Source organism: Prionailurus bengalensis, chromosome A2, assembly GCF_016509475.1.
Source record: "Prionailurus bengalensis isolate Pbe53 chromosome A2, Fcat_Pben_1.1_paternal_pri, whole genome shotgun sequence".
In the NCBI taxonomy this organism is placed as follows: domain Eukaryota; kingdom Metazoa; phylum Chordata; class Mammalia; order Carnivora; family Felidae; genus Prionailurus; species Prionailurus bengalensis.
In genome coordinates, this window is record NC_057348.1 from 13610146 (window position 1) to 13625313 (window position 15168).

General features: G+C 55.0%; 1 protein-coding gene across 17 annotated transcripts in view; it reads left to right on the plus strand.

Annotated features, from left to right (window-relative positions):
- The first annotated feature begins 4247 nt into the window (after positions 1-4247).
- Positions 4248-15168, plus strand: part of MAST3 (microtubule associated serine/threonine kinase 3) — a 36965-nt gene continuing 26044 nt past the window's right edge. For 7 of the 17 annotated variants that reach the window (XM_043587018.1, XM_043587025.1, XM_043587021.1 and 4 more), the window contains exons 1-2: positions 12309-12503; positions 12795-12884. In XM_043587018.1, the coding sequence (XP_043442953.1) occupies positions 12457-12503; positions 12795-12884 (137 nt within the window). In that variant the 5' untranslated portion in view covers positions 12309-12456. Of the gene's footprint in view, positions 4333-10273; positions 10306-10545; positions 10676-12103; positions 12504-12794; positions 12885-15168 lie in introns of those variants that run through there. The other 10 variants (XM_043587024.1, XM_043587026.1, XM_043587031.1 and 7 more) reach the window with 7 other exon arrangements.

A 15168-nucleotide genomic window follows, 5' to 3' on the forward strand; every position in this document is an offset into this window, starting at 1 on the left:
GGTAGAGTGACCTTCAGTCAGCCCAGGGTTGAGCTTTTCCCTTCTCGTGGCCACAAGACCCTGACGCCCCTGGAGGGCATCTGAGAATGTTGAGGGATGAATAGGATTTTGCAAGGAGAAAATCTGTTCGTTTTTTTTAAATCAAACACATTTCTAGGCATCACTTATTCGTTCAACAATCACACTCCCTGATGCCCCTTAGAGATACCTGAGAAGGGTTTTGATGGATGTATAGAAGTTCGCAGGAAAACAAATCACTTATTCCTTCGGTAAAAATGTTCTTTGATGCTTCTTAAATTTGAAGCGGGTTTTGAAAGATGCATAGGCGTTCACCAGGGGAAAATTGCACTCCCTGTTCGATTGATTCAGCGAGTCAGTCAATAAATGTCCCCTAGCGCCCACGGAAGGTGTAATTTTGGAAGTTCTGTGTAGAAGTTCTCCAGGTGGAGCAAGGGCATTTGAAACCTCTCTGGTGGCTCCCCCTCCAGCAGCTCCCCCATTTGCCTGGTCCAACCGCCTCTGGTACAGGGAACCGCTCTTTCCCCAAGATTGCAGCCAAAGTCCCAGGGAAGACTGATTGGCTGAGCTTGGGTTTCATGTCCACCGTGAGCCTGTCACCCTGGCTGAAGTGAATGAAAAGTCTCTAGGTCACATGTCCACCCCAACTTGGACTCTAGGAGAACTTGTAGGCAGAACAGACCAGAGACAGGGCTGTCGTCGGTCGCTGTAAGGTGCACGCTCCCCATTACCCGGGGTAGACAAGCCATAGCCTGAGGTCCTTTTAGCATAGGGTTGCCAGATAAAACGTGCCCTATTAAATGAGAATTTCAGGGGGCGCCTGGGTGGCGCAGTCGGTTAAGCGTCCGACTTCAGCCAGGTCACGATCTCGCGGTCCGTGAGTTCGAGCCCCGAGTCAGGCTCTGGGCTGATGGCTCGGAGCCTGGAGCCTGTTTCCGATTCTGTGTCTCCCTCTCTCTCTGCCCCTTCCCCGTTCATGCTCTGTCTCTCTCTGTCCCAAAAATAAATAAACATTGAAAAAAAAATTTTTTTTAAATAAATAAAATAAATGAGAATTTCAGGTTAAACGCCCCCTAAGTTTTTAGCATATCTACTTACCAAGGATCGCGTGGAACATTATGAACAATTATTCATTGTTTGTCTGAAATTACATTTAACTGGGTGGCTGAGACGGAGTGCCTTCAATAACAGGGATTTCTTTCCTTACAGTTCTGAAGGCTACAAGTCCAAGATCAAGATGTTGGCAGGTTTGGCTTCTTCTGGGGTCTTTCTCCCCGGCTTGCAGATGGGGTTTTCCTGCGTGTTCACGTGGCCTTCCTTCTGTGCGTGCCTGTGCCCTAATCTCTTCTTTTTTTTTTTTAAATTTTTTTTTACCGTTTATTTATTTTTGAGACAGAGAGACACAGAGCATGAGCAGGGGAGGGGCAGAGAGAGAGGGAGACACAGAATCTGAAACAGGCTCCAGGCTCTGAGCTGTCAGCACAGAGCCCGACGCGGGGCTCGAACCCACGGACCGTGAGATCGTGACCTGAGCCGAAGTCGGACGCTTAACCGACCGAGCCACCCAGGCGCCCCCCTAATCTCTTCTTATAAAGACAGCAATCATATTGGATTAGGATCTACCCAGGTCACCTCAGTTTACTTGAATTGTCCCTTTAAAGTCCCTCTCTCCAAACACAGTCACATTCTGAAGGACCTACGGTGAGGATTTCAACGTCTGGATTTTGGAAAAACATGACTCAGCTTACAGCAGCAGCTGCTTTTGACTGCACAGAACAGTCTGGCCGTTTTTGAAAAAGCAGAAATACAGAGTTACCGTACGACCCAGGAATTTCACGCCTAGATGCAGACCCAAGAGACTTGAAAGCATAGGTCCACACAATAACTTGCGCATGAATGTTCACAGCAGCGCAACTCACAAGAGCCCAACAGTGGAAAAACTCAAATGTCCGTCGACAGGTGGACGGATAAACAAAACGGGGTCCATCCACACGATGGAGTATTATTCAGCCATAAAAAGGAAGGAAGCCCCGATTCAAGCTACAGCGTGGGTGCAACTTGAAAACATCGTGTGGAGCGACAGAAGCCGGACACAAAAGGCCACCTGTTGTAGGATTCCATTTATGTGAAACGTCTAGAACAGGCAAAGCCACGGGGACAGAAAGCAGATTGGCGGCTGCCAGAGGGAGGATGGTGAGTGCTCACGGGTAAAGGTTTTCTTCTAGGGGTTGGTGAAATGTTCTGCGATTAGATAGTGGTGACGATTGCACAATTCTGAGAATATGCTAAGAACCACGGAATGGTACTCTTTAAAAAGATCTGTTTTAGGGGCTCCGGGGTGGCTCGGTCTGTTAAGCGTCGGACTCTTGATTTCGGCTCAGGTCACGATCTCACGGTTTTGGGGGTTTCAGCCCCGAGTTGGGCTCTGTGCAATGATGGCGTGGAGCCTGCCTGGGATTCTCCCTCTCCTCTCTCTCTCTCTCTCTCTCTGCCCCTCCCCCCCTTGCGCTTTCTCTGTCTCTCTCAAAATAAATAAACTTAAAAAATAAAAATAAGGGGCGCCTGGGTGGCGCAGTCGGTTAAGCGTCCGACTTCAGCCAGGTCATGATCTCGCGGTCCGTGAGTTCGAGCCCCGCGTCGGGCTCTGGGCTGATGGCTCGGAGCCTGGAGCCTGTTTCAGATTCTGTGTCTCCCTCTCTCTCTGCCCCTCCCCCGTTCATGCTCTGTCTCTCTCTGTCCCAAAAATAAATAAATGTTGAAAAAAAATTAAAAAAAAATAAATAAAAATTAAAATAAATTAAAAGGTATATTTTATGGTGGGTGAATTATATGTCAATTTTATTTATTTATTTTTATTTATCTTTCATAAATTTGTGAGGGGAGTACCAGTACCTTCTTATTTTTTTAATGTTGACTTATTTTTGAGACCGAGAGAGACAGAGCGTGAGCAGGGCAGGGGCAGAGAGAGAGGGAGACACAGAATCCGAAGCAGGCTCCAGGCTCCGAGCTGTCAGCACAGAGCCCGACGCGGGGCTCGAACCCACGAACTGCGAGATCATGACCTGAGCCGAAGTCGGAGCTTACCCGACTGAGACACCCAGGCGCCCCTCTTTTTTTTTTTTTTTTAATTTAATGTTTATTTTTGAGAGAAAGAGAGCACCAGCAGGTGAAGAGTGGAGAGAGAGGGGGACAGAGGATCAGAAGTGGGTTCTGGGCTCACGGCAGCTTAGCCCAATGCGGGGCTCAAACTCCCAAAACCGTGAGATCATGATCTGAGCTGAAGTTTGACGCTCAGCTGACTGAGCCACCCAGGTACCCCAATATTTCAGTTTTAAAGTGTGTATGACAAAAACAAAATTTCAGGAAGCCCTGTATTTTTATGTGCTCAATCTGGCCACTGTAATTTGGTAGGAGCCTATCCAGACTCAAAGGCAATCGGGCCGTCCCTGGGGTCTCTCCTCCAGCCTGAGAAGATCCTGTAATGTCTAAGTCCAACGGATAGCCAAGGGAACCTGCAGGTGCAGAGACAGTGGCAGTCCCAGTGGAAGAGAGAATATGGATCCCATCTTGGCACTTGGGCTTCTCCCTGCCTCAGTTTCCCTTCTGCAAAGGGGGGCTGATCAATTATCACCAGATACCTGTGGAAGGTGGTCCTCATTAGGCGCTTAGTCAGGTGCCCAGCTGACTCGGCGAAGGGAGTCCTCCTCAAAACAGAAACTGGCAACAGTGGCTGCCTGTTCTTGTAAATAAAGTTTTATTGGGGCTAGGGCCAGAATTAAGGTGAAACCAGTAAGGCAGCGTGATGTAAAGGCAGAGGCAGAGCCTGCATTTTTGGTGTTTCGTTCATCCTGCGCTTTTCGCATTAGTTTAGATTCTTTACATTATTGTATTCGAATCTTGCGTACCTTAATCACTGATATTTGTGGCCCTTTTCAAATTTTGAACAGAACTGAGGGTCTTGTTGTGCGCCCTGGGCACATCAACTAACTTCTCTGAGCCTCAGTTTCCTTCTCTGCAAAATGGGGGTGCTAACGTTCCCTTATTCCCAGGAGGATTCATTGAAAACGGGTATCATCTTGGCTGGGGGGCAAGGGTGGGGCCTGGAAGGGCGGGTCTGGCCCATCCAATGGAGGCGGGGCCCTTCCAGGAGGGCTCCCAGGGAGGGGCGGGGCCAGGACACGTCAGCTGACCGGCTTGACCAATGGCGCGGGGTGGCGGGGCTTGGCAGGCTGGGGCGGGGCCGGGGGCGGGCCAGGCGGCGCGGACTAGCGGGCCATGGACGAGCCGAGCCTCCTGCGGCGCCGAGGGCTCCAGGTGAGGCCCCTGCGTGGGCGGGCGGAGGGCGCGGCCGAGTGCACCTGGCTTGGGTGTCAGGGGCGAGGTTTCGGCGTCCGGAGAAACTGAGGCGGAGAGCGGGGCGCGCGCTCCGATCGCTCCTTCTGCCCGCTTTTCAAAGTGCTTTTCGCCTGATGGGAAGGGGACGTAGACTCCGTTCGGTTTGACAGATGGAGAAACTGAGGCTCCAAGCGCTAGCGTGGGAGACGGGGGCTGAGGGTTGGGCCCCTTCCCACCAGCTGCTCTAATAATATGAGCAACAGCAGCCTTTGAGCGCTCACCATATGGTCCTCGTCGTGTTAATCTTTTTACTAGTGATATATTCTTATTAATTAATGTGGATCATTACCTGCCTCGTGCCTTCGCTGCGCCACCGCGCCCCAGCCTCGGCTCACCCCTAAGGTGAGCCAAGGAGGTTGGGGCTGTCCGGGCGCCCATTTGTCAGACAGGGAAACTGAGGCTCGGGTCTGGAAAAGTCACAAACTCGAGGTCGCCCGACAGAGGTTCAATCCGGCAGCCTAACTGGCTCTCTGTTGCAGAAAGCACTGCCAACTGGCTTGCGGGGGGCCGGGCGGGCGGGGGGGGGGTGTCGAGGGCAGGAGACACTTTTGCTTATCCGGATCTCAGTTTCCCCATTGGCTGTAGGGGCCCTCCTCTTCTGACCTCTGGCCCTGAGTTTGTGCGTGAGAGAGTTCGAACCCACGCAGGGGCCATGGGACCCCGATGGGTGACTCCTTTGACTTTTCTGGCCCTCAGTTTCCCTTATCTCTGTGCAAAGGGAATTAAGATGATCTAGCCGAGGCGTAGACCACACCCTTAAGAAGCCACCAGGTTGCCTGCCGGGAACCTGGGATTCCTCATTTACCCAACAAACATTTCTTGAGTGCCTGCTGGAGAGGCGGCGGGGTGTTCACCCTCTGAAACCGCTCTCCTGGGTCTCCTAGCCTGTTGGGGGGTATGGACGCCTGAGCAGCAGTGACCCCAGGGAGTTGTCAGCTGCAATGTGGGACGCTCAGGCACTCTTGGAGAAGGCGCCTGACCCAAGCGTTGCTGGGTGGTCTTGGAGCAGAGGAAGCAGCGCGGGTGGCAGGGCAGGGGCGGGTGGCAGGGGGGGGGGGTGCATGGGGAAATAAGACAGTCTGAGGGAAGCTAGAACCTTGGAAGGACGGGGTGGGGGTGGGGTCCGGGAGGGCAGGGGCAGAGATGAAAGGCAGAAGCACCCCCACCCCCAGGCGTGGCGGGGGCGGGGGGCGCAAGGGGAAAGTCCGCGGCCAGAGACCAGAGGCCAGAGACCAGAGCGAGGGGCCTGGGCGTAGGGGAGGGGGCGGTGAGCCGTGGGGTGTTGTGGGGGGACAGGCCCCGCCCCGAGCCCCAGTTAGACGCGAGCCCCGCCCGCGGCCTCTTAAAATAGAGAAACTGCCTTCGGGTAGGCGAATGGGGGCGCTGCTGACGTCAAGAAGTGGGGGCCTGTTTCACGGGGAGGAGGCACCCGCTCCCTGATGACGAGTCCCATGCTACAAAAGGGGAAACTGAGGCTCAGAGAAGCCTAGCCCCTGCCCAGGTGTCACAGCACGTAGGTGACAGAGTCAGGATTCGAACCCCCCCATAGTAGATGTATAGGGCTGCCTGGGTGGCTCAGTCAGTTCAGCATCTGACTCTCGACTTTGGCTCAGGTCATGATCTCACTCACAATCATGAGGTTGAGCCCAGTGTTGGGCTCTGCACGGAGTGTGGAGCCTGCTTGGGATCCTCTCTCTCCCTCTCTCTCTCCCCCTCTCCCCCCCACCCTGAAAATAAATAAATAAACATTTTGAAAAACTTAAAAAAAAATAATAATAGAAGAAATATAAATAATGTCTCACAGTAACGGGCACCCACAAATGGGGCATAAGCTATCCGGTACCTTAACTCGGAGCTTTGTTAATGGGCCCAGGAGCACCCCCAGCCAAGCAGGTAGCAGCCTCCTGGTCAGAGCCAGTCAGATACTCTGGAGGCTGACCCTTCCAAAGGTCAAAGAGTCGATTCATAGAAGCTTGAGGAAGTGGAGGGGACTCAAGTCAGTTGCTGACTGGCTAGTATAGACCATATCCGTGGGAAGGCTGGCTAATCTGACTGGGGCAGTGCGCTGGGAGGTGGTAAGCAGGAACTGGTCTGGCCCTTGGAATCCCAGTTTGCGCTGGGTCAGAGGAAGAGCTGGGAACTGGGCCTTCCCGCTTTGGGTTAAGCTCAGTCTTCTGTGCAGCATTTATGGGTTAACGTGAGCTCCACTCCTCGCATTGTTATTGCTACGACTACTATTCTTATTATTCTATCGTTATTTTTTTAAATATTTTTTTCAACGTTTATTCATTTTTGGGACAGAGAGAGACAGAGCATGAACAGGGGAGGGGCAGAGAGAGAGGGAGACACAGAATCGGAAACAGGCTCCAGGCTCTGAGCCATCAGCCCAGAGCCCGACGCGGGGCTCGAACTCACGGACCGCGAGATCGTGACCTGGCTGAAGTCGGACGCCCAACCGACTGCACCACCCAGGCGCCCCATCGTTATTTTTTTATCATCTCCCACTTGGGCCTTTGCTTCACAAGCCACGCTTCTTTTTTTTAATTTTTTTATTTTTACGTTTTTATTTATTTCTTTAGAGAGAGAGAGAATCCCAAGCAGGTTCCACACTGTCAGCAACAGAGCCCGACTCGGGGCTCGAACTCATGAACCGTGAGATCATGACCTGAGCCGAAATCGAGAGCCGGATGCTTAACCGACTGAACCACCCAGGCGCCCCACGAACCACAGACTTTTTTTTTTTTTAATTTTTTTTTTTAATGTTTATTTATTTTTGAGACAGGGAGAGACAGAGCATGAACGGGGGAGGGTCAGAGAGAGAGGGAGACAGAATCTGAAACAGGCTCCAGGCTCTGAGCTGTCAGCACAGAGCCCGACGCGGGGCTCGAACTCACGGACCGCGAGATCATGACCTGAGCTGAAGTCGGATGCTTAACCGACTGAGCCACCCAGGTGCCCCGAACCACAGACTTTTAAAACACCAGATCTCCAAATCCAGGGGCAGTGAAGGTGGCCAGAGCTTGTATCTATCTGAACTTTGTCTCTGCTGCTGCTGGAGGCATTCCCTGGAAGGTCCATCCTGCATCCTCGTGGCCCAGTTCAACTTACTCTTCTCCTCCAAAAAGCCCTCAGGCTGGGGCTCTGTGGTCCCTGCTGACTTCTCTCTCCCTTCACTGCAGTTGCCAACTTCCCGTGGGGCTTGGTGCCAGCCAGCCTGGGTCCTACCCCCACCGCACAGATTCCCACCAGCCTGACCCCCCCCCCCACCCAGGAAGCCTCTTGGCTCCCCCCACCTCCAGCCCCTTCTCTCCCCCTGGGTCTCCCCAGTGCCTCCAGTTGTGGGGGTGTCCATGCCCCGGGGGGGGGGGGGTTCCTCAGGATGGAGCTGAGGCTTCTGGCTGGGAGGCAGCATTGCCCAGCCCAGCCAAGAACCGAAGAGGTTGCCGTAAACATTATCTTTAAAGGGCAGTTCCAAGGGACCGGGCCCCCACCTACTCTGGTCTATGCGGGAGTCACTCCTTGAGAACAGCCGGCAAAGAGGGGGCTGAAGGCGGAAGCAGATGGCTCTGGGAGCAGAGGGTCCGGGGGCGGTGCCGGGAGAATTCCATGTGGTCCCAGCTTTCCACGGAGCCTTTGCAGGGGGCTGCCGACCTTCCCTCGCTTCTCTCTGCCACTTTACATCTTTTTGTATTTTGGAAGCAAATTAAAATTTGTGGTTAAATTGGTGGTTATTATTAACCTCACAACATCATTGTCTTGGCAGGGATTTATCCAAGCCTCCCCAGTGCCGGGCTCTTAGCTTGTTTCTCGATTCCTCCCAGGACCCTATGGAACCGGGAGGCTTTCCAAACGAAGAAACTGATGTGAAATTGTTTGGCGGGGGTCACACAGCTCGGATGATGGGGAGCCAGACTGGGAACCCAGAACGGCCAGGGCTTTGGAAGGAAATGGTTGGGATGGGGGAGGGGGTGCCGGAGCAAGGAAGTCCTGGGTTCAGATGCCAGCTCCTCGCTGTTTCACGGGTTAGAGGAGAGGGGTCAGCTGGCATAAGACCCCATAACAATTGGAGGGGGCAGAAGGAGGCCTTAATGGTGGTGGTGGTTCCTATGACTGTGATCAATTGCCCTGAACGATAGTGAGCTCTCCATTCCCAGAGGTATTCAGGCAGACAGCAACACCCCGGGATGGCAGGTCAGCCTCTTCCCACCTTGAACCGCCCGGTTTTGTGGGCTCAGGGTAGCTGGGGTCAGGCCTCGGGGTGACACCCCTCCTCTTGGACCCTCCTCTTCCCCTGCTGGGGGACCCAGCCAACCTCTCCCAGCCCCGTCCTGCACCGGGCAGCTTCCAGCCCCCTTGAATTGCCTGTGGGGGCTGATGACGTCAGTGGTTGCCATGGTGAACGCCCCGCTCTGGATGTGGGCAGTCCGGAGAGCCCACCTAGGTAAAAATAGTCATGTGTCTGTCCTCCACAGGACCGCCCTGGCGTGTGTGTTTGGGGGGGGGGGAGCAGGGGGGGTGGGTGGGGATGTCCAGAGACCTGGATTCCCTTCCTTCTCCTTGCCAAGAGACATGGGCAGCTGGCTTCCCTGTGCGCCTCGGTTTCCCAGCCTGAAAAACGGCCCTTGCTCCTGGTCTGTATGTATTAGGTGGCTCAGTAAAATTTATCAGCTATTACGATAGTCCACCTAGGCCCTTGCTGAGCTCAACAATAACACAACGCACAACAGCCACGATAATAATGGCTGATCATTACTACCCTGGGACCCTCCCGATGTTACCCTCCACCTTATAGGTGGGAAAATCAAAGCACCAATTGCGCAAGTTACTTGCTCAAGGTCCCACAGCCAGGCAAGAACAGATAATAAATAGATCTGGACCCACGTCTGAGTGTCCCTAGATTCTAAACTTGCGTGACATGGCCTTTTGAGAATTTAGAAACCTTCTTGGGTGAGCTACTTTTGAGGATGGACTCCGGGGTCACCGTGAACCCCAAGTGCACGGCTTTTCGCCCTGCATATGGCGAGGGCACCCAGGGTTGGTGCAGCCAGCTTGCTGAGCTCTAAAAGGGTCTTCAAAAGGGAGTCACTGATTAGTGCCCCCACCGCCCACCGGTTCCCAGGACACAAATCCACATAAGCTTTGCAGAAGTGACTTTCAGATCTGGGAGGGGGCAGAGTGAGGGCGAGTCAAGAATCTCCCTTTCCTCGAACAATTGTTACTATTTAGCCACTATTGACATACTTCTTTACAAATATAACTAATTTGTTATTTAAAATAATGAAGTTATGGGGCGCCTGGGTGGCTCAGTGGGTTAAGCGTTCGACTCTTGATTTCAGCTCAGGTCATGATCTCCATGTTCTCGTGAGTTCGAGCCCCGCATCGGGTTCTGTGCTGACAGTGCTGAGCCTGCGTGGGATTCTCTCTCTCTCCTCTCTCTCTGTCTCCTCTCTCTCTCTGTCTCTCTGCCCCTCCCCCACTCTGGCTCCCTCTCTCTCTCAAAATAAATAAATAAACTTTAAAATCAAATAAAATAATGAAGTTATTTTTAGTACAAGGAGGGTTTGAGCTAGGCAGGGAGGTGATTGGGAGTCTGGAGGGCTTTCAGGAGGAAGGGGTGCCTGGGCTGAGGGATGATGTGCAATTGACTAGCACCAGAGGGGAGGGAAGGCGGTCTTGGCAGAAGACACAGCTGGTGCAAAGGCTCTGAGGCAGGGCAGAACCCAGAATATGGGGCAGCAGAAAAGAGGCATTGGCTGGAGCTGAGTGAGCGAGGGGCCACCTTCGGGGTGAGGTGGGTGGAGGGCCGGGGATGTGATGGGCCTGTCTCCTTGGGAATGACCCCTGTTTCCTCTCATTTCAGAAGGAGCTGAGCCTGCCACGCCGGGGACGTGGGTGAGTTCACCTAAGGCCAGTGGGCTGGGCTGGACCCAACGGTCCTGGGCACAGATATTTCAGCGGCAGCCTCCAGACTGTGAATTTATTTGATAATTACAACAAAGCTGCTCACCTTGATCCTTTCCCCCGGTGTTTGCAAAGTGCTTTGGAAGTGCTTCCTTTGGCCCGCCCAAGCTGGGGGCCCACGCCAGTTTGCAAATGTGGAGATTGAAGCGCTGTAGCGTTGCACAGCTGGCACAAGGGCATCCAGACTGGAAAAGGAACCCTTGTCTAGCATCTAGAGTCCAAATGAGAGGATTCCAGCCAAGTATCCTGGGGCCAGCTTGCATGTCTCCCATGACGGGGAGCTCACTGTCAGGGAACACAGGTAGAAAATTGTATCCTTCAGGGTCACGTTAGCATTTTTCTGTAGGCTGGCATTTTCGGATCCCAGAGCTCACAGACCGTTGTGTGTCGTGTCTTTGCTGGTTTACAGACGGGAAAGCACAGCCCAGGACAGGGAGGGTTTTGCCTTGTGCTAGTGGTCCGGAGGTGTGTGAGTGTAGAACACCCACTCTTTGGGGGCTGTGCTTGCCTGAGGGATGGGAATTCTCTTGTCCGGCAGTGAAATTACCTACTTAACAAACTTTTTGGGGGTGCCTACTGTGTATCAGGCCCTGTTCCAGGCGTGGGGGGGACACAGAGACAAATCGATGCTGGACCCTGCCCATGGAGCTCACACTCTCTTGGGGAGAGTTATGGTGAAGAGATGTACTGCAGGGGAGAAATTAAACAGAGGAGCTGGGGGTGGGGGTGGGGCGGCTTTAGCCCTGTTGGAGAAGGTAACATTTGAGCCTAGATCTAGAAGAGGAAGAAGAGGCAAGAGGGAAGGTCTGAGGGGAAGAGCATTCCAGTTAGAGGAAACAGCATGGGCAAAGGTCCTGGGGTGCAAACCAGCTTGGCATTGAAAGAACATCATGGAGACGGCAGTAGCTGGAGTGAAGAGAGCACAGGGGAGGTGAAGGGAGAGAGGAGGGAGGTCCTGGGGTTTGGATGAGAGTTTGAAATCTGATGGTGGGGATGGGGTCAGACTGGCCCCCAAGCCCTGACCATATGTTCTTGATGGACTGGGGATGTGCAGCTGGTGGGGAGGAGCCTGAGGGGCCCGTAGGGGCGGGGCTCCGGCATTGACCGGAAGGCGGGCACTGTCCCTGGCCTTTGCCCAGGCTCGCGGCGGGGTGGTGGACCGGAATCAGTCAGAACCACGGAGGACAAAGTCCTGGGCCACGGGGCAGAACGAGGACAAAGACTCCCTGAGAGCTGTCTACTTTCTGCTGCCTACCGCGTTCTTGACCGGGTCTAAGTGGGGTGTCGAGGGGGGGCCATAGCCAGACACAACCCCGGAGTCTTGGGAGCTGGGCTGGGCAAAAGGGAGGGTGGGACTCGGGGCGCCATGGGTTGTTGTGTAGGGACGGCTCCGCCGAAGAGGGGCCCATGGGACCGAACTGGGATGTGGGTGAGGGGGACGACGCTCCAGACGTGGACCCCAGCGAAGCAAAGGCCTGGAGGCGTGGACCGGCCTCTGATGTGCGCGGGGATGCTGAGACCCGCCGCGAGGGGCTGTGCTGAGCGGCAGGCGGTGGGGGAATAGGGACGGGACGCGCTCAGATCCGGGGTCCGAGAGACAACACCCCCCCCCCCCACACCACCCCCGCACCTCCCGGGGAGGGGTGGGGCGAGGGCAGAGACCCGGCCGGGAAGGGGTGGGGCCAGGCGATGGAGCAATAATGCCAATCGAGGAGGCAGTGACCGCCCTTCCTTTTCGGCCGCGCAGCCCTGGGGCTCGAGACCCGAGACCCGGCAGCCTCGGCGTCCCTCTCTCCGGGAGGGGGTGGCACCTGCCACTCCAGCCTCCCGCAGCCCGACTTTTCCTGCTGGGCTGGGCCTGCGCGCAGGTGCGGGGCCCGAGCCCCGCCCCGAGGCGGAGAGAGCCCGCCCCCCCGCGCCCCCGGCGGCCCGGCCTCCGCGCCGCCGCGTCCGTCGCGCCCGCCAGGCGTGCTGTCCCCACGTCCGCCTCTGTGGGTCTGTCCGATCGCGCCACCATCAGGGGTTGGGGGCCACAAAGAGGGCTTTGGCACCCAGCCGCGTAGACGCAACCCCGGCCTCAGCATGAAGTCTCGCAGGGACAAGCTTCACATCCCGGCGCTGACCCTCGAGTGAGTGCTTGGCGAAGAAGAGGGGAAATGGGGAGGGAGGAAGAGAGGCAGACAGACAACCGCCCTTCCCCCCGCGTCTCTTTTTAAGTCGCCCAGAGTCAGACCGCCGCCTCCGGGGAGCCCTCCCGGGTCATCGGTCAGGCCCCACCCCCGCGGCCTTGGCGAGACCCAGAATCCCGGGCCTTGGGGGCTCCTTCTCCCTAAGGGAACCTAAGTCCTGGTCCGAATTCGGATTCGGCCACACGCAGGGGCCACCACCAGGTTCACCGTCCCCGGCCTCTTTCTTTACAGTCTGTCTCCGAGCAGCCAGAGCCCATCTTTGCTGAGCCCCAGCAGCCCCTGCAGCCTTTGCAGCCCCTCACTGGGCCTGCATCCCTGGAGGTAAGTGACAGCACTTGGGGGGCGGGGCTCGGACATTGCCCTGACACCCCAGAACCTCGGAAGCCGCCCAGACCCAGCTTCCTCACCAAGGTACTGTGGGCCTCAGTTTACCCCTCCATAAAATGAAACTACTATCCACATTAGGGCCTTGATGGGGGAAATTCCATTTTCAACCACAGCCAACAGGTCCTCCATCCGACAGGTGGCCAAGGTGAGGCTAGAACTTGAGCTGTGGCCCAAGGACATCCCTGGGACAGATGCTGGGTTCCCAGCCTGCTCTGGGCCCTCCCTGCCGAATCAGCCTTGCCTTCCAGCCTGTGACCTCCAGGACCCTCCCCACACCCAGCTCAGCTGGCCAGAAAGCTCCTCCCTCTGAATGTAGACACACACACACACACACACACACACACACACACACAGCTGAGAGTTCACCGTTAGAGCCCCACGCACTGTACCAGGCAAAGTGGCGTCAGGAGGAAAGAACCAGCTTGACTGAGTGCCAGCCCTGTACCAAATATCTTCTGTTTCCTGCACAAGCCGAGAGGGAGGCGCCCTTCCTGTCCCCATTTCTCAGCTGAGGAAACTGAGGCTGAGAGGAGACGCCACTTCTCCTGGTTCAGTACGTCTGAGGACCGAGCATCAGGGCCAGCTTGGCTACCAGAGTCTGTTGAGGGTTTGAGGCAGCCTCTGTGACTGGTGCATCTCAGGGTCTTGCCCCCTCTATAGGAGGGAAGATCAGGGTTGTCGTGGGCTCTTTGCACGGCTTGGGGAAAGTTCAGGGAGGTGACAGATGTGTGAGTCAGTCATGTCTAGAATTCAATGGCCCATCAATCATTTATACCTCAGTATGAACGAACTGATTAGATTCTTTCCATAGACCTTTCGTGGGGAGAAGAGAGAACAATTTGGAGCCCTCACTGGGTGCTGGGCAACAGACAGTTCCCTTCATTAAGTAGGTACCTACTGTGAGCCAGATGCTAAGGGCAGAGCTGTGAACAAGATTAACGTAATCCTTCCCTCATGGGCCTCTCGGTCAGATCTCTGGAGGTGGGCAGTGAACAAGTGAGGAGACAAACAAGAGCCATTCAGACGGTGACCCCTTGGGGGAGGTGGTGTTTTAGCCAAGGTCGAGGCAGAGCTAGGGGAAGAGAGGTACCAGGCAATGGGAACTGTACGTGCAAAGGTCCTGAGGCAGGACCAAGAATTGAAAAGCTGCTGTGGCTGCCTTGGGGGGAGAAAGGTCTGCCGAGGACAAGTGATAGGAAGGGAGGTGGCCAGGATAACATCTGGGTAGAAAATGGTGGGGCCTAGACCAGGTCGGGGTATCCAGTGGAGACTGCCGTACCCCCCATTTAGGGGAGGAGGAAACCCAGGACATCAGAGTATGTTGTGCAGAGGTACCCTGGGAAAGAGTGTCGGGCCAAATCTGACACCGACTGCTTGGCCTCAACCACCAAGTGAACAACAGCTGAGCCAGTTTACCAGGAGCAAATGGAGGCAGAGAGTTTGGGGCTCTGAGCAGAAAAGCCTCCTCACCCGCCACCAGAGGGCAGCAGAGCCCCATCACCTTGGGCCAGCAAGGAAATGGGTCCCTGCCTCCCCTGCTCCAAGTACCCTAGGAATAAGCCCACGTTTGTTCCCTCGGCCTCCAAGTCCCCATGAGTCTGGCCCCTGCCACCTCTTATCTCCCTGTCACCTATCTCCCCATCTCGCTCACCATACTCTAGCCATGAGGCTTCCTGGGCTGCCAGAGTATAAGCTGGTCCAGCCTCAGGGCCTTTGCATTTGCTACTCCTCTGCCCAGAGCTCCATTTCCTCCTTTCTCTGTTTGTCATGCCCTCAGATAGGGAGCTTTTTCTGAACACAGCCCCCATTCAGGGCCTCCCAAGCCCCAGATACATCCATTATGCCTGTCCATTTTCCTCATTGAGACTGCATTATGGGTGTGATTTCCATGTTTTCTTGTGTGATTCTTAGGTTATTTTTCTCACCCAGAGGTTTGGGAGCCCCTTGAGGGCCAGAGCTGGATCTGTCCTCTCTATTCTGGGGCGGGGCCTGGTATACAGCAGGTGCTCAGTTAATGCTTATGGCATGGACAAATGGGAAGGAGGTGGGAGGGCTCTGCCTGTGGTGGTGAGCAGGAGGTAATCGAAGAAGGTCGTGAACTCAAGGTCGTGAATTTGGCCCTCGTGGACGAGGGGGCAATAAAAAGCACCGTCAGAAGAATGTTCCCTCTGGGGCCTTGAATGTCAGGGACAGGAAGAATTTGTATTTTTCTATCCAG